The sequence below is a fragment of the Mirounga leonina genome, unplaced genomic scaffold (genome assembly GCF_011800145.1).
Source record: "Mirounga leonina isolate KUSES-001 unplaced genomic scaffold, KU_Mleo_1.0 Mir_154, whole genome shotgun sequence".
Classification (NCBI taxonomy): domain Eukaryota; kingdom Metazoa; phylum Chordata; class Mammalia; order Carnivora; family Phocidae; genus Mirounga; species Mirounga leonina.
In genome coordinates, this window is record NW_023270389.1 from 35,613,222 (window position 1) to 35,634,712 (window position 21,491).

The window sequence follows — 21,491 nt, forward strand, 5'->3', positions numbered from 1 at the left end:
CAGGGAGACTTACCCGCTGCTCCTTGGTTCTCAGTTCCCTTTATGGGACAGCCACTCTACCTGCGGAAGCAGTCTCCTTCCCAGGGTCCTGGATGGTGTTCTCCTTGACGCTCAAGGGCTGTTCTCTTTTTGGGACTTTGCAGAGAGGCTGGTACCAGACAGAAAACGAGTACTACTTGCTGCAGTTCACGCTGACTGTGCGCTGCCTATCCTACACCAGCTTCAGCCTGGAGTTCTGCTGGCAGGAGATGCCCACCAGGAGCAGCTTCTACTCCTTTCCCTGGCTGGTGGCCTATGTCTTCTATTACCCTGTCTTCCACAATGGGCCCATCCTGAGCTTCCCGGAGTTCATCGCAAAGGTAGAGCCCACTGGGGACTGGACTGGTATTCTGTAGATTAAACCTCTGTCCTTACTGGCTGTGGCCATCCACGAGACTCCTGAGGCTTTGCATTCAGGGGTTCCCGCAGATTGAAAACACGTGATTGTTGTAACTTCTTGCATCAGAAATGAAATACTTAGGGGGAATAAGTATTTGAAATGAAGGTCGACCTGTCTCTTGTGCCTGTTGGCTCAAGGAACCGCCCCCCCCCCCCGACTCCTTGGTGGGCTCTGGAAACCAGGATGAGTAACTGGGCACAGCAAGGAATTTAGGGATGGGTATCCACTGCCGAGAAGTCCCAGGGAAAGAAAAAATTGGATTGTGATGGTATTACTTGGAAAAGTAGAAAGGGAAACTGTCTAAGCTGCTGGTTGGCAAATACCATGTTGTCTTTTATTGTCACAAACTGCTTATGAAATAACTCTGTCATCACCTGAGAATTGTTCAGGGTGACCTAGATGAGACAACAGAGCAGAGTTAGAGAGAGTTGGATGGTAGTGGTGTGTTTCGGGGTCCAAGTGCCTGTTTCTGCCCTGGACCCGGCTTCCCTTCAGCCTTGTCTGAAGCTCCTGTCAAGCTGCCTTCGTCATTCCCACCTCCCTTCCCCTCCTACTTAGGATTTTTGCTCTCATCCCACAGCCAGCCTCACGGAACATGTTTGGGAAGCCAATCAAGTTTTGGTCATCGATAATACCTAAAACCTGTGTTTCTCGAGGGACAGTTCTACCGCCTACCACCAAAATACAACAGTCTCGGTGGAGGTGGGGAATAACAACACCTCTGCACACACATACACACACACGCTCCTGGAATGAGTTCAAAGTGTAGCACCAGGAGCAGCGCTGCATATTTTCAAAGGGCAATATGGAAGGTGCCCCCTGGAAAAGTAGCAGGGTTCTTAGAAATCCCATATTCTGTCTTAAAAATCCCACACAGTTATTCATTGTTCTCAAAAGTGTATTTCATTATACACGTTTATATTGTATATTTATCTATACATTATGTTAATGTGTATACACATACACTTGTATATTTCATTATACACATAACAACAATGTGCAGTTTTAAAATTGCCAATTAAATTATTTAACTTTTTTTTCCTCCATAAATCTTCAAGTGAAATTGATATTCTGGGCAGATATGTGTTTAGCATATGGTTTCTCATACCTCAGTTTAGGTTACATGGGACCATTCTTCTGTCCTGAGCAATTTGAAGTTCATGTTTGAAAATTATGTGTAAGATTATTGTGTAGAAAGACAGGTGGTTAGTGATGGCAGCTGATTTCTAACTCAGCGGTTCTCAAAGTGTGGTCTTTGGACCAGCAACAGAAGGATCAACTGGGAACTTGTTAGAAACGCAAATTCTTGGGCCCCACCTCAGATCTGATTCAGACACTTTGGGGTGGGGCCCAGCAATGTGATTTAATAGGCCTTCCAGGTGATTCTGCTGCCTGCTAGAGGTTGATAACTACTGTCCTGAGTTCTTTGGCAGTTCTTTGGGGGCTGGAGGCTGGGGATGACCAGGCTTCTTCCTGTGGGAACTCAGGTATGGAGACTCTGGTTGCATCTCTGTCTTACCCCTCTCTTTTTCACTCCTTTCAAAATGGGAGCACTTGCTAAAAGCCGAGAACTCAGAAGGCAAATTGGAACCTTTCTTTGTGGTCTGGGAAGATTCATAGGAAAGTCAGTCTAGAAAAGGCAAAATGTTTAGTAAGCTGCTGTGCAGATAAAGGCAGCCATGAGGTTTCTGCAGTTACAGAAAGTCTTATGGGGCACTGACCCCCTTTGAGAAAAATGGGTCTTAAAGGGGAGCAGTTAGCTAGGAAGCTAAGCCAGGAGTGAAAGAATTTCTTCAGGGAGGCCATGAAGGAAGAGGTTGCTAGGAGAGGGAAGAAAGCCAACTGGAAGAACTTATAAGCAATGTTTGCTCTGAACGAGTGTGTGAGTGAATGAATAAATATAACATGAAATGGTAATCCTGAAATTCATGGTTCTTAGGTTGTCCCGTCAATGAGAACCAGAGAATGAGGCTCTGCCACCAGGGGGCAGCAGAGCCCCACTGTGGAAACCAACCAGAAGGGCAGACTCTGGTTGATAAAATGACGGTATTAGGGTTACCTTGGGGAGAATGTTATCTTTCACCCAATTTTTTTTAGTATGTAAATTGCATACACAAGATGAGGGAAGCATAGAAGAGGTGTGAAGTAAGGCATGTGAAATTTGCACACTGATCATGAGCAGGTAAAAATTTGCCTGTTAAAAGGCCACAGTGCCTTAACTTGAAGGCCATCTGAGATGGCATTTGGAGTTTCAGGAACATGTGCCCCATTTATTTTTCTCCTGTGGTCTGTGGAACTCAGATACTGAGCTAGGGGTGATGCCAGAGGATGGGGTGGCTGGGGGGGGGGGGCAGGTTTAATCAGCAGAAACACTTACACATGAGGCTTATTTATTCACTTAGCTTGGAGCCTGGGGCCACCACATCTTACTCTGAGCAGGTTGAATTGTGCAGTGGGGTCTGGTGTGGGAGAAGACTCTGGTGAGCAGAGTGTGGTAGGACCAGGGGGCTTTTCCTTACTGAGGGCTATGCTCCTACCCCCAGTGGATGAGCCAGTGCTCAAACAGTTAGCTTGCATGGTGGCTAAGAGCGCAGACCCTGGAGCCCAACCCTATTGTCATTGTCACACGGTTTGAATTCCTGCTTCGCTCTGGCTTGAGAGCATTTGGTGAATTACGTACCTTATTTGTGACTCCTGTTCCCTTATCAGTGAAATGGGAAGGATAATAGTACCTCCCTCTTAGGACTGTTGTAAGGATTAACTGATTTCGTATAGGTAACATGGCTTCACATGTAAATGCTGTGAAGCGTTAACATTACAGTTGTTGTTGTTTGCCGGAAGCAGGTGGCAATTCCGGGGGAAGTTGTTGGAGGAGGTCGTGGGGAGGCTGTGACTGCTGGTTGACCCACAGCTGAGCCCAGGCAATCGGAGGCTCCTCACACCTTCCCCTGTCCTTAGAATGTGCATTCCGCCTGCCGCTCCTCACCACGAGCTACTTCAAGGGCACAGCCTTGAGAGAGTAAAGTGTCATTGGGACCCTCTGGACTGAATATGTGACCGGACCCGCTTAAGGCCTCTACGTAAACTTTTAAGATTTGGTAGGCGGGGGTGGGGATCTTGAAGCACCTCGAGACCAGCCTTGTATGTAAGTTCCCCTGCTCATCACACCTGCCACCTACCAATCGGGAGTGCTCTGCCTCTTCGTTCTCTCCCTGCCCTTCACGCAGAGGGGCCCGTTTCAGATTTTACCCCCGGAAGCTCCCGAGGTTGGGAACTAACATAGGTTTAGGCCAGAACCAAGACCCGGGGTGTCCCATCACATAGGTGGGCACAGAAGCAGGGGATCCTGGGCGGTGGCCATTCTTGGCCTCAGAAGGGACCGGTGTGTTGATTCTGTCTCTTCAGGAGAGAGACACAGGCGGTTGCTGCAGGTGCCAGGGTGGGCAAGAGCTGGGCAGGCAGACAGTGTTCCAGCTGTGCCCATCTGGGTTTGGGGTGGGCTCTGGCTCTAGAGACCACCTGGAATAATACAGACTGTAATACGTAACTCCGACCGAGCACCTGCTCCGAGCCAGACTTGACACGTGCTAACTCCTTCATCCTCACAGCCACTGGAGAAGAGAGATACTCTTGTTACCACCACTTTACAGATGGTAACACAGAGGCAAAGAAAGGCTCATCGAATGCACATCAGGGTGGAAGGAATACAGATGTGGGGCTGGCTGCCCAATGGGAGTTAGAGATGCAGTGTGGCCTGGTGGACATCTAGGTCTGGAGGCTCAAGCTGGCTGGAGCAGGTCCCAGGCCTGCAGCAGCTGCACCAGCTGGGTGCCACCTGCTGTCGTGGCAGAGCTGGGGCGACTCCCACCGGCCGTGGTCTGGATGCCTGGGGGGGGAGGGGGGTGCTAGTACAGAAGGCTTTGTTGGGAGTAGGTAGGGCCTGTGACCATGGGTTGCAGAGATTCTCCTCCACCACAAAGGATAAGACTCCTGGCTACAGTGCCCTTGACCCACGTGTAGAGGCGGGAGCAGAGTCAGCACAGTCGAACCCTGGCTCCAGGGAAGCCTTTTGTTTGGTGCTCTTAAACATCCGTATGATTAGTGTGTGGAGGGGAAGAACCTTTCATCTTTGAGAACTGTCATCTTTAATCATCAGACTATCTTTGAAAGGCTTCGATATTCCTTTTTATGCAATTTGCATGAAATGAGGTTTTGAAATATAATGTGTTTTAAAATGCACTTTGCAGATGAGTTAATGTGTATCTTTTAGTGGAGCCTTAACTAAAAATTCCCCTTGATGGCAGTTTCCAGTGGTCTGAAGGTTGGCACTCCCCGAGGTTTGAGATATCTCAAATGAAATGCTTGCATGCAGACAACAGAACAACCCTGCTCATTAGGTGAGCTGTGTATGGCATATCTTTTATTCCTGCTGGATCGACAAGGGACAAATGCTGAATTTTTTAAATAAAAGCGAGTCAACTAGATTGAAGGTATAAATGAACTGTAATCATATGACTCTAAAGAAAGATGAATAACCATTTTTTTAAGTACAAGCAAATAGAATAAAAAGAAACTGGATTGTTTTCCTTCTCCTGTATTCACTTGTATGATTAAGGAAGACAATTCTGTTACTCTGAATGAGGTGGCATCCAGCATCAAAAAGAGGGCATTGCAGAGAAAAGTCCAGTGCTTCTGGTCCAGTGGTGACACATAATTATACGTTATTAAACCGGGTAGAGAAGTTTTGCCCTGGGGAGAGTAGATAAGCCATTACTGGGGAGCCAATCAGCCACAAAAGGCACCTCATGTTTCTCCTTAATTACAGATATTTGTGTCATTTTAGACTGCACATTGTTTGGGGAGACGAAGGCAGGCCTCTGAACTGAACTTGAATGGCAATTGCCCGGAGCTAAGAGGTGATTGGGTAGACATGTTTTCCTGATTGCCTGGTGGGGCTCCCCTCCCACCCAGCTGCTTTTCTGCTCCCAGGGCTGGGGCTGCATCCCCAGGGATGCTCTGTGGCCTCAGGTACAGGTCTGGTCTTCAGGAGACCAGAGCTTGGGGTGGGCTTACGCTCAGGGGTCTACAGGCCACGTGCAGAGTTGCTTATTTAGCAACTGGAGACATTCTGTTGTATGAAGATTGTGTTCTGTCCACACTGCTTGTGAGACCATTATCACATTCAGCTGGGGACTTGCTTCCCTCCAAGAGTGTGGCACCGAGAAAGGCCCACCTGTGGTCTGGAATGGTTTGGGTGCCTCTTCATGTCTCAGCTTAGCTGACGGCCTTGGTGTGAACTCCTCCGGTCTCCACAGGCCAATGGACACTATGTTCGTAATTGTTCCCTCATATGCTGATGGCATTGAGGTCAAAGTGAATTTGCTTTAGAGAGCTGGAAAAGAATGAACAAAGAGGACCTCAGTATACAGGTAAGAAAATCAACCACTGAGGTGGGAAGTTGAGAAATAAAGATGGGTCCATTGTAGGAGAGCGAGCAGAATATTTACCCGCAGAGGATGCTGGGCTGCCCAGGAGAGATCCTGAAGCTAGATATTTTTTAGAAGTGTGAAGAAGTAGAAGACCTTGCCTCATCCACAGAGAGGACCCAGCTCTTCACAATATCGTGAAGTTCCATTACTTTCCCCTTATTATAAAAATAACCAATGGTCAAAAGCAATCTAAAAATCTTACCAAAAAGAATACAATCACTGTTGCCATTTTGGTGTGTATCTTTCCAGTCTTTCGTTATTTATACACATTGAAAAAAGTAGTTTTCATGGCTGCATAATATTGACATGCACTCATGCATTTGACCAGCCTCCCACAGCTGGACATTTGGGTTATTTCCTTTTCTTCTCAATTCAGTAACAGACGTGAATGATTGGGCAGGTAGGCATCTCTGCATTGAGGCTTTACCCATCCATTGGTCTACAGATCCACTGCTGTAGATTCTGTACTCTCGAAGAGCAGGCACACTTAAGGTATGCATTCAAATGAAAACCACCCTCAGTTTATGCCTGGAAAGGGATGTGCATTGGGTCAAGTAGTTCAGCTGCGATTGCAGTTGGCTGTGATCTGTGTGGGTCTGCAAAGCCCTGATATGCCCAGTCTTCCTTCCGGGAAAACCCTTCCCAGGTGACCTGGTGGATCCCTCCCCGCAGTGACTGTTGCTTCTAACAAGGCAGGTTGGTATGGCTGGGCAAAATACCTTCCTAAGGCCGACTGCGGAAAGTGAATGGAGAAAGGAAATTCCTGTTAGTTTAATCAATTTACATGAAAAAATATTAAGCCAACGAGCTTTCCTTGGTGTAGCTACCCACGCAGATGGCAAAAGGGAGCAAAGCCCTTTGTGCAGGTTATCATGATGCCGCTGAGCCAGCCAGAATTTCTGAAGCTGGCGTCTTGCACTGAGAGGACAGTTTGAGAAAGTGGTAGAATGTATGGTCAAAATGGAATAAAAGTAACTCCCCTGGCATGCAGCTCTCCCGTCCTCTCTGAGAGTAGTGCCTATCGCTCCTGGCTGCAGCAGGACCCCCTGTGCCTTTGACGTTCAAGGCCATGGAAGCCCAAGAGGCCCTAGGAATGGGCCCTTCCTCTTCGGGTAGTGTCCGGAGCCCAGACCGTCAAAAGCTAAATCAAGTCCATTTCTTCTGCCAGCGAATATTTGCGGATTCAACGTCATCATTTATGCATTAGCTTCACCTCTGCATTACAAGGCGGGCTTCGGTCTAATAAAATCTTGTCAGAGTGGGACCCAGAACACTCTCGTGCTCTCTCCTGTGTTTGTGTGTTTGTCTAGTGGTGTACAGATGAAATTGAATTCACACACATTTTATAATGTGCTTATGCATTTCAGCATCTATGTGTTTTAAACTATTTTGCATCCCTAAACAGCGGGCAATGAGGCAAGACCCAGAATCCAGCTACTGTGATCAAATTGGTTCTGTGCTGTCCATACATGTTGAGTGAACTCTCAGTAGTCTGTCTGTGTCCATGAATAATCCAAACGTCCTTCTCTCACCTTTGGTGTTTGGTTCTGACCTGTGTCCTAATTCTGCCCCATAGCTGGTAGCCTGGGATGCCATGAGGGAAGAATGTGAAGAAGGCGCAGTAGGAGACATGTAACCTACCAGATATTAACTACCAATTAGCCAGTGCTTTTTATATGCTGGGTGCTGTGCTTAGTACTTCATATATGTTATCATATTTAGTCATGACCATTTTTTTCCTCCACTTTACGTATGAGGGAACCTCAGAAATATTAAGTAACCTGCTCAGGATCACACAGCTGTGTGGTTTGTGCTAGGATCTGATCCCGATTCTGACTGCAAAGTCCGTGTTCCTAACTGTCACACCGCAGTGTCTGCTGAGCAGGAGACTTGTCCCCACATACTGTCTCTGTTTGTGTTTATTCTGCCTTGTTTCAAAAACAACTTCAGGTAAGATGACACACCCACATCGAATTTTTCCCTTATCCTCAGGCTCTCTCATTCTCCCTTTCTCTTACCAGTTCTCTGCCCCTTCCTGACTTGGCCCTACTTTTACCAGCCTTCCATGTGGGTGGGTGATGGATGAAGACAGGCAGGGTGACGCCTGAGTCCAAAGAGACCCCAGAGTCCTGAGGGAGAATACATCAGGCACTGCCCTCCACCCCGGCTGTTTGCAGGGCTGTTGCTGGGGTGAAGGGATGCAGAACCCATCTTGGTTCTTGGCACGAGGCTAGCTCGTTGACCCCACCCGAGCTCGGGCGTGACTTTTTCGCCCGAGAATAATGAATAACTAACCCAACCCTCTTTGGGTAGATAGAGTAATAACGTTTGTGAGAAGTTTACTAGCAATACTGTATAGGGGGCTCTTTGGAAGATTTAAAAAACGAAGGCACAATCTAATGGCTTCTTTTGTTTCTACTTTAGATGCAGCGGCAAGAGGGCTGCTCGCTGAAGTCCAACCTTTCTGCCTTTGCCGTGGGGCTGGGTCGCCTCCTCTGCTATTGGTGGCTGGCTGAGCTGATGGTTCACCTCATGTACATGCACGCTATCTACGGCAGTGCCTCCCTCCTGAGGGCTGTCTCTTGTTGGACCTTAGGTAATTTGTGGCAATTACTGTCAATAGAACAAGCATCAGGAGGTAGCTTCAGACTGAGGCTGGACTGGGGCAGACAGGGTGTAGTTGCCTTGAGCAAACCCCCCCTTTGGTTTTTGATTTTTTTCCAACCTTGTTCCTGTGGTGGCCGAGATGATGCATGTGTGAGGTGGGTGGTGGCTGTGAGGGCCAGACTTTGTGGTCTGGGAAGTGAGGATGTAGGAATCCCTTTTCATAATGGAAGCCTGCTGAGCTTAGCAGGGCCTGCATCTTTATGGTATGGCCAGCACTACACTTGACAGGAGAGGGCAACAGACGTGGGCGGGGGGCAGCCTTTGAAGCCCAAGACTGAGTTGTTCTGTGGTATTCTTTGTGGTTCTCGTCTATGATAATAAGGAGAAGAATACGAGCTTTAGAGTGGGACAGACATGGGTTTGACTCTCAGCTCCACCAACCCCTGGCGGGTGGCCTTTGGCAGCTTACTCAACCTCTCTGCATCTTCGTCCTGTGAGATGAGCAGACTTGCTTCTGCAGGGTTGTCTTGAGGATTAAATGGAAGCATGCAGGTGAAGGGCTTGGTTCATACTGTCTGGGAGAGAGAATAAATGGTGTGTGCCTGTGTAAGTCCCTCTGTTGCCCCACTTCCTTTCTGGTCTGCGCATTTCTTTATATCTGCAAGTAGGTGGGATGGAAGTCCTCTCCTAAGCAGGACACAGTCTCCAGTATAGGACTTGTCTGTGGAGAAACCACTGCTCTTTATTTCTCTGGCCAAAACAGCAGAGACCATGCCCCTTTCTGAACAAAAATCTCCTCGTTTCCTTGTTTGCTCTCCTTTTAAGAACTCCTGTGGTAGCTGAATTCAGCCTGTGGTCTGACCTCCAGCCTGTAACTCCAATGGGAAATGTGTGATCTTCCGGCCAGATTAAGCTGTTCCCTATGGAGGGCAAGAGTACAAGCCTGACTCCTTATCTGTTTGGTGATTTATAGATTTTTTAAAAAGTCTTGGTTGTCCTTGGTATCACACATGCTTAATCAGAATGTTTTCAAGGAAGATACCTTTTAGGATTGGAAAAATACTGAGTTGTTTTAATTACAGTCTCTTTTTTCCCCAAACAAGTCTTTTTTATAGTTGGGGGGTAACTAAGACAAGGTTTTAATGATATGTTTAGACAAACAGAATAGGAGGAAATGATGACATGCTAAATCAGATCCCAGTTGTACTGCATCCAAATTAAGAGACTATCAGTTTGAGTGATTTTAACTATGAATAACAGAAAGCACCACTTAAAATGGAGTTCAGACAATACGGAAAAGCTGTTATCTTCTAAGGTCAGCACCAGGGGGAGTAAATCCAGTGACTCAGAAAAGTCATCAATGATCCATTTGGGGATCTGTCATTCAGCTTAAGAATTAACCAGAATCCTAGAAGCCCTTTGTTTATATCGGCAACCCATCACCTTCTATCACCCTCTCCTGAGTTTTGGTTTTGTCATTCCCATTTTTTTAACTTAAAAAAAAAAAATAGACTTTATTTTTAGAGCAGTTCTGGGTTTACAGAGGAATGGAGAGGAAAGTGCAGAGATTTCCCACATGCTCCCTGACCCTCACACATGCATAGCCACCCCCACTAGCAACATCCCCACTAGGGCGGTGCGTTTGTCGTAACTGATGAACCTACGTCAACCCATCATTGTCACCTGAAGTCCATCATTTGCATTAGGATTTCCTCTTGGTGTTTGTTGTACATGGGTAGGTTTTGACAGATGTACAATGACATGTATCCACCACTATAATCTCGCAGAGTAGTTTCATAGCCCTGAAATTCCTCAGTGTTCTCTCTGTTTATCCCTCCCTCTTCTCTCACCCCTGGCAACCAGTGATCTTTTTACCATCTCCATAGTTTTGCCTTTCCCAGAATGTTATGTAATTGGAATCTTGCAATATGTAACTTTTCCAAATTGACCTCTTTCACTTAATACTATTATGCAATTAATGTTTCTCCAAGTCTTTTCATGGCTTAATAGCTCATTTATTTTTAGTGCTGAATAATACATTGTCTAGAATGTACCACAGTTTGCCCACTGAAAGACATCTTAGTTACTTCTAGGTTTTACAATTATGAATAAAGATGCTACAAACATCTGTGTGAAGGTTTTTGTGTGGATATGAGTTTTAAACTCCTTTGAATAGATATCAAAGAGTGCAAGTGCTGGATTGGATGGTAAGAGTATGTTTGTTTTTGTAAGAAACTGCCCCACAGTTTTTCAAAGTGGCTGTATCATTTTGCTTTCCCACCGGTAATGAATGAGTTCCTATTGCTCCACATTCTTGTCAGCATTTGGTGTTGTCACTGTGTTGGATTTTGGCTACTCTAATAGGTATGGAGTAGTATCTCATTGTTGTTGTAATTTGCAGTTCTCCAGTGACATTCAATGTGGAGCATCTTTTCATATGCTTATTTGCCATCGATATATCTTTTCATGGTGTCTGTTCAGGTCTTTTGCCCATTTTTAAGTTGGATTTTTCATTTTTTTATTATTGAGTTTTAATGGTTCTTTGTGTATTTTAGATAACAGGACTTTATCAGATGTATCTTTTGCAAATATTTTCTCCTAGTCTGTGGCTTATCTTCTCATTCTATTGACAGTGTCTTTCACAGAACAAAAGTTAAAAAATTGATAAGCAAGTCCAGCTTATCACTTCCTTCCGTCATGGATTACGCCCTTGGTGTTGTATCTAAAAAGTCATTGCCACATCCAGGGTCATCTAGATTTTCTCCTATGTTGTCTTCCAGGAGTTTTATAGTGTTGCACTTTACAGTTAGATCTATACTCCATTTTCAGTTAACTTTTGTGAAGGATGAAAAGTCTGTGTCTAGATTCATTTTTTTTTTTTTTTTTTTTTGGCATGTGGATGTCCAGTTGTTCCAGCACCATTTATTGAGGCTATCTTTGCTCACATTGTATTGCCTTCGCTCCTTTGTCAAAGATTGATCGACTCTATTGATGGAGGTCTATTTCTGGGCACTCTACTCTGTTCTATTGATCTTTTTGTTTATTCTTTCACAGTGTCACCCTGTCTTGATTACTGTAGCTTTATAGTAATTCTTTAAGTCAGAGAGTGTCAGTCCTCTGACTTTACTTTTCTCCTTCAAAATTGTGTTCATTATTCTGGGTCTTTTACCTCTCCATATAAACTTTAGAATCAGTTTATTGATATCCACAAAATAACTTGCTAGGATTTTGATATGGGTTGCATTGAATCTATAGATCAATTAGGGGAGAACTGATAACTTGACAATATTGAATCTCTGAGCATGGGATACCTCTCCATTTAATTAGTTCTTCTTTGTTTCAACAGAGTTTTATAGTTTTTTTTAATATATAGCTTGTACATATTTTTTAGATTATACCTAAATACTCATTTTTTTGGTGCTAATGCATATAGTATTGTTTTTGATTTCAAAAGTTTTTTTTTTTAAGACTTTTTATTTATTCATTTGAGAGAGAGGGAGCATGAGCAAGGGGGGAGGGCCAGAGGGAGAGAGAGAAGCAGACTCCTCACAGAGCAGAGAGCCCGACGTGGCGCTCGATCCCAGGACCATGGGATCATGACCTGAGCTGAAGGCAGACACTTAACCGACGGAGCCACCGAGGCGCCCCTGTTTTTAATTTCAAATTCCACGTGTTCACTGCTGGTATATATGAAAGTGATTGACTTTGGTATTTTAACCTTGTATCCTGCAACCTTGCTGCTATTGCTTATTAGTTCCAGGAGGTTTTGTTGTTGTCATTGTTGACTTTGGAATTTTCTGGACAAAAAATCGTGTCATCTGCAAATAAAAATTTCCTCCTTCCTGAAGTGTATACCTTTTGTTTCATTTTCTTCTCTTATTGTATTAGCTAGGACTTCCAGTATGATATTGAAAAGGAGTGATCAGAGAGGACATGCTTGCCTTTTTCCTTTTTTTTCCACTTATTTATTTATTTATTTTTATTGTTAGTCACCATACAGTACATCATTAGTTTTTGATGTAGTGTTCCATGATTCATTATTTGCACATAATACCCAGTGCTCCATGCAATACGCGCCCTCCTTAATACCCATCACCGGGCTAACCCATTCCCCCCAGCCCCCAATCCCCTCTAAAACCCTCAGTTTGTTTCCCGGAGTCCTTAGTCTCTCATGATTTGTCTCCCCCTCCAATTTCCCCCCCTTCATTTTCCCCTTCCTTTTCCTAATGTCCTCCATGCTATTCCTTATGTTCCACAAATAAGTGAAACCATTTGATAATTGACTTTCTCTGCTTGACTTATTTCACTTAGCATAATCTCCTCCAGTCCCATCCATGTTGATGTAAAAGTTGGGTATTCATCCTTTCTGATGGCTGAGTAGTATTCCATTGTATATATGGACCACATTTTCTTTATCCATTCATCTGTTGAAGGGCATCTCGGCTCGTCCCACAGTTTGGCTATTGCGGACATTGCTGCTATGAACATTGGGGTGCATATGGCCCTTCTTTTCACTGCATCTGTGTCTTTGGGGTAAATACCCAGGAGTGCAATTGCTGGGTCATCGGGTAGCTCTATTTTTAATTTTTTGAGGAACCTCCACACTGTTTTCCAAAGTGACTATACCAACTTGCATTCCCACCAGCAGTGTAAGAGGGTTCCCCTTTCTCCACAACCTCTCCAACATTTGTTGTTTCTTCCCTTGTCAATTTTTGCCATTCTAACTGGTGTAAGGTGGCATCTCAATGTGGTTTTGATTTGAATTTCCCTGATGGCTAATGATGATGAACATCTTTTCATGCATCTGTTAGCCATTTGTATGTCTTCTTTTGAGAAGTGTCTTTTCATGTCTTCTGCCCATTTTCTGACTTGATTATTTGTTTTTTGGGTGTTGAGTTTGAGAAGTTCTTTATAGATTTTGGATATCAGCCCTTTGTCTGTAGTGTCATTTGCAAAAATCTTCTCCAATTCTGTGGGTTGCTTCTTTGTTTTGTTGACTATTTCCTTTGCTGTGCAGAAACTTTTTACCTTTTTTTTTTTTTTTTAAGATTTTATTTATTTTTTGACAGAGACAGAGAGGGAACACAAACAGGGGGAGTGGGAGAGCGAGAAGCAGGCTTCCCGCTGAGCAGGGAGCCTGATGTGGGGCTCAATCTGAGGTCCCCTCATGACCTGAGCCGAAGGCAGATGCTTAACGACTGAGCCACCCAGGTGCCCCAGAAGCTTTTTATCTTGATGAAGTCCCAAAAGTTCATTTTCGCTTGCCTTTTTCCTGATCTTAATGAGAAAGGTTCTAGTTTCTCACCATTAAATATAATGATAGCTGTAGGTTTTTTACAGATGCTTTTTATCAAGTTGAGGAAATTCCCCTCTATTCCTAGTTTGCTGAGAGTATTTATCATGAATGGATGCTGGATTTTGTCAAATGTGTTTTTTGTTTGTTTGTTGTTGTTGGTGGTGGTGGTTTTTTTGCATAAGTTGATATGATTATGTGTTTTTTCTTTTTTGGTCTGTTGATGTGATGAATTACATTGATGGATTTTCAGATGTTGAACCAGCCTTCCATAGTTGGGATAAATCTTACTTGTCATGGTGTATAATTGTTCTTACACATCATTGGGTTTGATTTGTTAATTCTTTTTATTATAATATTATTGACTATATTCCCTATGCTATACTTTACCTGTGACATATGTAGTAACTGAAATTTTGTACCTCTTAATCCCCTGATTTGCTAATACATCATCGAGGATTTATGCATCTACATATATTACCAATATTGGTCTATAGTTTTCTTGTAATGTCTTTGTCTGATTTGGGTGTTAGGATAATGCTGGCCTCATAGAATGAGTTAGGAAGTAGTCCCTCTATTTCTCTCTTCTGGAAGAGATTATAGAGTATTGGTATAATTTCTTCCTTAAATGTTTTCTGTTTTGGAAGGTTATTAATTATTGGGTCAATTTCTTTATAGATATAAGCCTATTCATATTATCTATTCCTGTGTGAATTGGCAGATTGTATCTTTCAAGGAACTGGTTTTTATCTAAGTTACTGAATTTGTGGGCATAGAGTTGTTCATAATATTCCTTTATTATCCTTTTGATCTTCATGGGTTCTGTAGTGATGTCCTCATTTTCATTCTCATATTAGTAATATGAGAATGGATGCTGGATTTTGTCTTAACCTAGCTAAAGACTTACTGATGTTATGGGTCTTTTCAAAGAACTAGCTTTTGGTTTTGTTGACATTTTTGTATTAATTTCCTATGTTTAATTTCACTGATGTCTGCTTTAATTTTTATTATTTCTTCTGCTTACTTTGTATTTAATTTACTCTTCTTTTTCTAGTTTCCTAAGATGGACACTTAGATTATTGATTTTAGATCTTTCTTCTCTTCTAATATATACATTTAATGTTATAAATTTACCTCTAAGCACTGTGTTTGCTGCATCCCATGAATTTTAATAAGTTATATTTTCCTTTTTGTTTAGTTCAAAGTATGTTTTAATTTTCTTGAGGTTTCTTCTTTGAACCATGTGTTATTTAGAAGTGCATTTAATCTTCAAGGATTTTGAGATTTTTCCCAGCTATCTAGTATTGATTTCTAGTTTAGTTCCACTGTAGTCTGAGAGCAGACATTGCATGATTTCTGTTATTTTAAATTTGTTGTTATGGCCTAGAATATGATCTATCTTGGTGAATGTTCCATGTGAACTTGGGAAGAATGTGTATTTTGTTGTCGTTGGATGAAGTAGTCTATAGATGTTTATTCTGTCCAGTTGACTGATGGTGCTGTTAAGTTCAGCTATGTCCTTACTGATTTCCTGCCTGCTGGATCTGTCCATTTCTGATAGAGGGGTGTCAAAATCTCCAACTGTAAGGTTGGTATATACCTTGTTAGGTATATACACATTAAAGATTATTATATCTCCTTAAAGAAGTGACTCTTTTATCATTATCATTATATAATGCTCCTCCTTATCCTTGATAATTTTCTTTGCTTGGAGGTCTGATGTGTTTGAAAATTAACATAGCTACTCCAGCTTTCTTTTGATTAATGTTAGCATGGTATATCTTTCTCCATCTCTTTATTTTTAATCTAAATGTGTCTTTATATTTAGAGTGTGTTTCTTTTAGACAATAAGTATATAGGTGGGTCCTGTTTTTTGATTCACTCTGATAATCTCTGTATTTTATTTTATTTTTTAAAAGATTTTATTTATTCACTTGAGACACAGAGATAGAGATAGAGAGAGCATGAGCAGGGAGAGAGGCAGAGGGAGAGGGAGAAGCAGGCTCCCCGCTGAGCCAGAAGCCCGACGCGGGGCTCGATCCCAGGACCTGGGATCATGACCTGAGCCGAAGGCAGATGCTTAACCATCTGAGCCACCCAGGTGCCCCAATCTTTGTATTTTAATTGGTGAATTTAGACCATCAACGTTTAAAGTGATTACTGATATAATTGGATTGATATCTTCCGTGTTTTTAATGTTTTCTATTCATTGCTCTTGTTTTCTTGTTTGTATTTTTGTATTTCATTCTTTGACTGCCTTTTATGGTTTTAATTGAGAATTTTTATCATTCCATTTTCTCTTTTTTCTTAGCATATCAAAAATACTTCTTTTTAAACATTTTTAGTAGTTGCCCTAGAGTCTGCAGTATACATTTACAACTAATCCAAGACCACTTTCTGATAATACCATATTCACTTCATGGTAGTGCAAGTACCTCATGACAAAATACTCCGAATTCTTCCTTCCCATCACTTGTATAATTGCTGTCATTCATTTCACCTATAGAAGCTGTAGTCATAAATACATTGTTGCTTTTATTGTTTTGAACAGACTTTTATCTCTTAGATCAATGAATAAGTTTTTATTTTACCTTTACTTATTCTATTTCTGATGCTTTTCCTTTTTTTTAAGTGTAGAACTGAGTTTCTGACCTATATTATTTTTCTTGTCTCTGAAGAACTTTTTAAACACTTATTGCAAGGCAAATCTAGCAGAAGCAAATTCCATCATTTTTGTTATCTGAGGAAGTCTTTATTTTTCTTTCACTTTTGAAGGGTCATTTTGCAGGATGCAGAATTCTAGGTTGGTATTTTTTTCCCCCTCTCAACACTTTATTTTTTATTTTATTTTTTTAAGATTTTATTTATGTGCTCACTTCGGCAGCACATATATTAAAGATTTTATTTATTTATTTGACAGAGAGAGGCACAGTGAGGGAGGGAACACAAGCAGGGGGAGTGGGAGAGGGAGAAGCAGGCTTCCTGCCGAGCAGGGAGCCCCATGCGGGGCTTGATCCCAGGACCCTGGGATCATGACCTGAGCCGAAGACAGATGCCTAATGACTGAGCCACCAGGCGCCACAACGCTTTAAATATTATACTCTCTTCGTACTTGCATGGTTTCCAAGGAGGAGTTAGGTGTCACTCTAATCTTTGTTCCTCTGTAGGTTAGGTTTCTAAACCCTCTCTGGCTCTTTCAATATTTTTTTCTTTAGTTTTGATTTTTGGCAGTTTGAATATGTTATGCCTACGTGTAGTTTTGGGGGCATTTATCCTGTTTGGTTATTATCCTGGATCTTTGGTTTGGTGTTTGACTTTAATTTGGGAGGAAATTCTTAGTCACTATTGCTTCAAATATTGCTTCTGTTCCTTTCTTTCTTTTTCTGGTATTCCCATTACATGTATATTATGCCTTTTGTAGTTGTCTAGTAGTTGTTGGGTGCTCTGTTCCATGTTTTCTTTTTTTCAGTTTTTTTCTTGTTGCTTTTCTGGTTTAGAAGTTTCTATTGACATATCCTCAAGCTCCGAGATTCTTTCCTCAGCTGCATTCAGTCTGCTAATATGCCCATCAAAGGCATTCTTCATTTATGTTAGTGTTTTTGATCTCTGGCTTTTCTTTTTGATTCTTTCTTATCATCTCCATCTCTCTGCTTATATTACCCATCTGTTCTTGCATACTGTCTACTTTTCCCCCTAGAGTTCTTAGCATATTAGTCATAGTTGTTTTAAATTCCCAATCTGATAATTCCAACATCCTTGCCATATCTGGGTCTGGTTCTATGCTTTCTCTGTCTCTTTAAGCTGTGGGGGTATTGATTGATTGATTGCCTTTTAGTATGCCTTGTAATTTTTTTTGAAAGGTGGACATGATGTACTGAGTAAAAAGAACTTCAGTAAATCGGTCTTTGGTAATTAATATAGTAGTAAGGCATTGGGGGAGGGGAAGTGTTCTATGGTCCTATGATTAGGTCTCAGTCTTTTATGAGCCTTGTCCCTATTCTAGGAACTTCACAAACAATTCTTTTTTCTTCCTCCACCCTCTTTAGTGAGTGTAGGATGGCTAGAGGGGACTGGAGTTGGATGTTTCTCTTCCCTTCATGTAGAAGGCCAGAGCAGACTAGAATTGGGTATTTTCCTTCTCCTGGGTTGGTTAGGCTGATAAAACCCCAATAGATTAGAGTCCAGTAAAATAGTTTGTCTGGCGTGAAGGCCTTGTTAAGAAGAACAGAATGCTCTGGTGTATTTCCAAATGATTACTTTTCCCCTCTCCCTGCCAGAAGCAGGAGGGGATTTTTCTCCAGTCTCCATCCTGCGAATATGATAGAGCTCCTGGAAGTAAAGCTCACAAAAGTGCGGGGGCCCCTTATGACTATTCCCTTGCTGTTTTTAACTCTCAGACTTTCCCACACTGAGCCTCCAGTACTATCCTTTACAGTCCAGATTTTCATTCCCTGGTACTTGTTCCCACAAAGATTTCTGCTCCACTAAGTTGGTGGTTCTCTGAATACACCCATCTGTCTCCAAGTTTTGGGGCAGCAGTTTGCCATGTGATCTCACTTCTCTGATGGATTTAAAAAGAGTTGTTAATTTTCAGTTTGTTTAGCTTTTTGGGTGCGCTTTAGGATGCAGTGATGACTGGTAACCTCTTTACATGCTGGACTGGAAACCAGAAATCCATTCCCTTCTTTTTCATTATAGTTTTACCATAATCAAATTCCTAAAATTGCATATTTTAAGAGATCTTCATATAAAGATTCATACTTGGTATGTTATTCTGCGACTTGATTTCCTTGCTTATATGTATGTTTTTGAGAATACATGGATACATGTTGCCATAATTGGCTTTTTCACTGTTGTATAGCATGCCAGTGTATGCATTTACTGCAAGTTCTTTGTCTACTTACAGAAGAAGAGTTTTTGAGTTTTTCCCAGGGTTTTGCTATGATGCATGATGTTGTTTATGCAGATCTCTTGGAGAACATGTGCGAAGAAAGTAGATTTCAAGTTCTTTGGCTCATGGCCCATAGTAGAAATGCATTTGTGTGTGTGTGTGAATTTTCACAAGGTAATACTTAACCTTATACCACTTAAAATGTACTGTGATAATTTTTGTGTTCTAATTTTATTTAATAAGAATGGTTAGAAACTACTAAATTGAGTGAGTCACTATCCTAAGTTTATAAAACACTGCTCTAGTATATATATATCTATAAATAGAATTGCTGTATTGTGGTCAGTATATGTTTTGATTCACAAGATTTTGCCAAAATCGATTGAGCCAATTTATACTCCTTTCAGCAGTGCATGGGAATTCCCGTAACTCAAAATTCTTATCAACACTTAGTATTCATTCATTCATTTATTTTTACTGAAGTGTAGTCGACATGCAACATTACACTAGCTTCAGGTATATAACATAGTGATTCAACATTTATGTACATTAGGAAGTGATCACCATGATAAATCTAGCTACCATCTGTCACCATACAAAGTTGTTACATATTTTTTAAATATGTTCCCTATACTGTACATTCTATGCCCATGTCATATTTATTTTATAACTGGAAGTTTGTACCTTTTAATCCCGTGTTTTGCATATCGACCCTCCCAACCCCTTCCCCACCTTCCTATTTTCATTTGTTTGTTTTTAGGTTCCACATATAAGTTAAGTCATATGGTATTTGTTTTTCTCTGTCTCACATATTTCACTTGCATGGTACCCTCTAGGTCCATCCATGTCGCAGATGGCAAGATGTTTCTTTTTTATGGCTGAGTAATATTCCAGTGTGTGTGTGTGTGTGTGTACAACATCTTTATCCATTCATCTGTCGATGGACATTTAGGTTGCTTCCATATTTGGGGTATTGTAAATAATGCTGCAATAAGCCTAGAAGTGCATATATCTTTTTGAATTAGTGTTTTCATTTTCTTCGGATAAATACTCAGTAGTGGAATTGTTAGATTGTATGGTACTGATATTTAATTTTGAAAATGTGTGAATTCTATCTTATAGTTTTAATTTGCATTTCCTTGATTACTAATGAATTTGAGTGTCTTCATTGTTTTTTTTTTTTTTAAAGATTTTATTTTATTTATTTGACAGAGAGAGAGAGAGACAGCTAGAGAGGGAACACAAGCAGGGGGAGTGGGAGAGGGAGAAGCAGGCTCCTGGCCGAGCAGGGAGCCCGATGCGGGGCTCGATCCCAGGACCCTGGGGTCATGACCTGAGCCGAAGGCAGACGCTTAACGACTGAGCCACCCAGGCGCCCCTGAGTGTCTTCATTGTTAATAGGACTTTAGTATATCATTTTCAGTGAAATATCTATGGATAACTTTTGCCCATTTTCTAGTGGGATTTTTGTCTCTTTCTCATGAATTCAGAGGACTTATTTATTACCATATTTTCCCAGTTATATGTGTTTTTGGAAATAATATCTTGTTTGTGGTTTGACTTTTAAATTTTTTAATCTTTTGATGAACAGGATTTATTTTAATGTAGTTGAATTTATAAACTTTGTAATTGTCACATTTTGGGTATTTAAAATTTTTTTCTTTCCGACCCTAAGGCCATAAAGACATTTGCCTGTAAAACCTTCCATTTTATAGAAACAGTACATGTGCATTGCAGAAACATCCCCAAGAACCTTCCTCCTCTGATGTCTTATGGCTCTAATGGGGGTCATATGCCCACATTGTAGTCAGCCTCATGCAAAGGGAATGAGTATCCAATGATTAGTTTATAATTAGGAATTTCTTCCAGGTCACTGTGAGAGGGGAAGTAAGGGGGAATTTGAACACTTGAACAAAATTGCATTTCCAGTGGCAAGGATTGTGGGGAAGATGTGTTTGGTGGGCAACGAGTAATGTTTGCTTCTGAATAGAAAGTTGAGAACAGTGTCTTGGAAATTTCTTCTCATACAGAAAGTTCTGAAAATTAGTGTGAGACAGGAAAATAGAAGATCTCAATTTTTTTTTGGTAATTAATATTTCATGCCACTCTTAAAACAATTAATTTAGTTCTTAGGATTTGCAGGGCAGTATATATCCCATTTTATATTTCTGTTTCACACCTCTAGTCTTACTGTAATTACCAGTAGCAACCCCTTTCATTCTCGGAAGTGTCATTATATAGTTACCTTAGTGATAACCTTTTCTTGGCCAAACTATATTCTGATTCTATTTCTATTTGAATTCTGATTTAAAACAGGAAAGCTTTCAAATCAGCCCTTTCCAAACTTGAAGATGCCTCTACTCTGAATTCTGTTAGTAGTTGCGTATTTGTTATTTGAGCTGTGTAATGTCCTATTCATTGCTCCATTCAGTAAGCATTTATCAAGTGCCATGCACTGGACTTGGCTGGAGGGATGCAAAGATGAATGAGATACCAGGGCACCTGGGTAGCTCAGTCGTTAAGCGTCTGCCTTTGGCTCAGGTCATGATCCCAGGGTCCTGGGATCGAGCCCCGCATCGGGCTCCCTGCTCAGCCAGGAGTCTGCTTCTCCCTCTCCCATTCCCCTGCTTGTGTTCCCTCTCTAGCTGTCTCTCTCTCTGTCAAATAAATAAAATCTTAAAAAAAAAAAAAAAAGATGAATGAGATACAGATTTTGTACTCCAGAAGCTTATTGACTTCTAGAGAAGTCATACATGAAGAACATTGTTTTCT

General features: G+C 41.7%; 1 protein-coding gene across 1 annotated transcript in view; it reads left to right on the forward strand.

Annotated features, from left to right (window-relative positions):
• Positions 1–21,491, forward strand: part of HHAT (hedgehog acyltransferase) — a 348,920-nt gene that overhangs the window by 83,286 nt on the left and 244,143 nt on the right. Inside the window, exons 6-7 of the mRNA XM_035010478.1 lie at positions 144–359; positions 8,353–8,524. Coding sequence (XP_034866369.1) covers positions 144–359; positions 8,353–8,524 — 388 coding nt within the window. The remainder of the gene's footprint in view (positions 1–143; positions 360–8,352; positions 8,525–21,491) is intronic.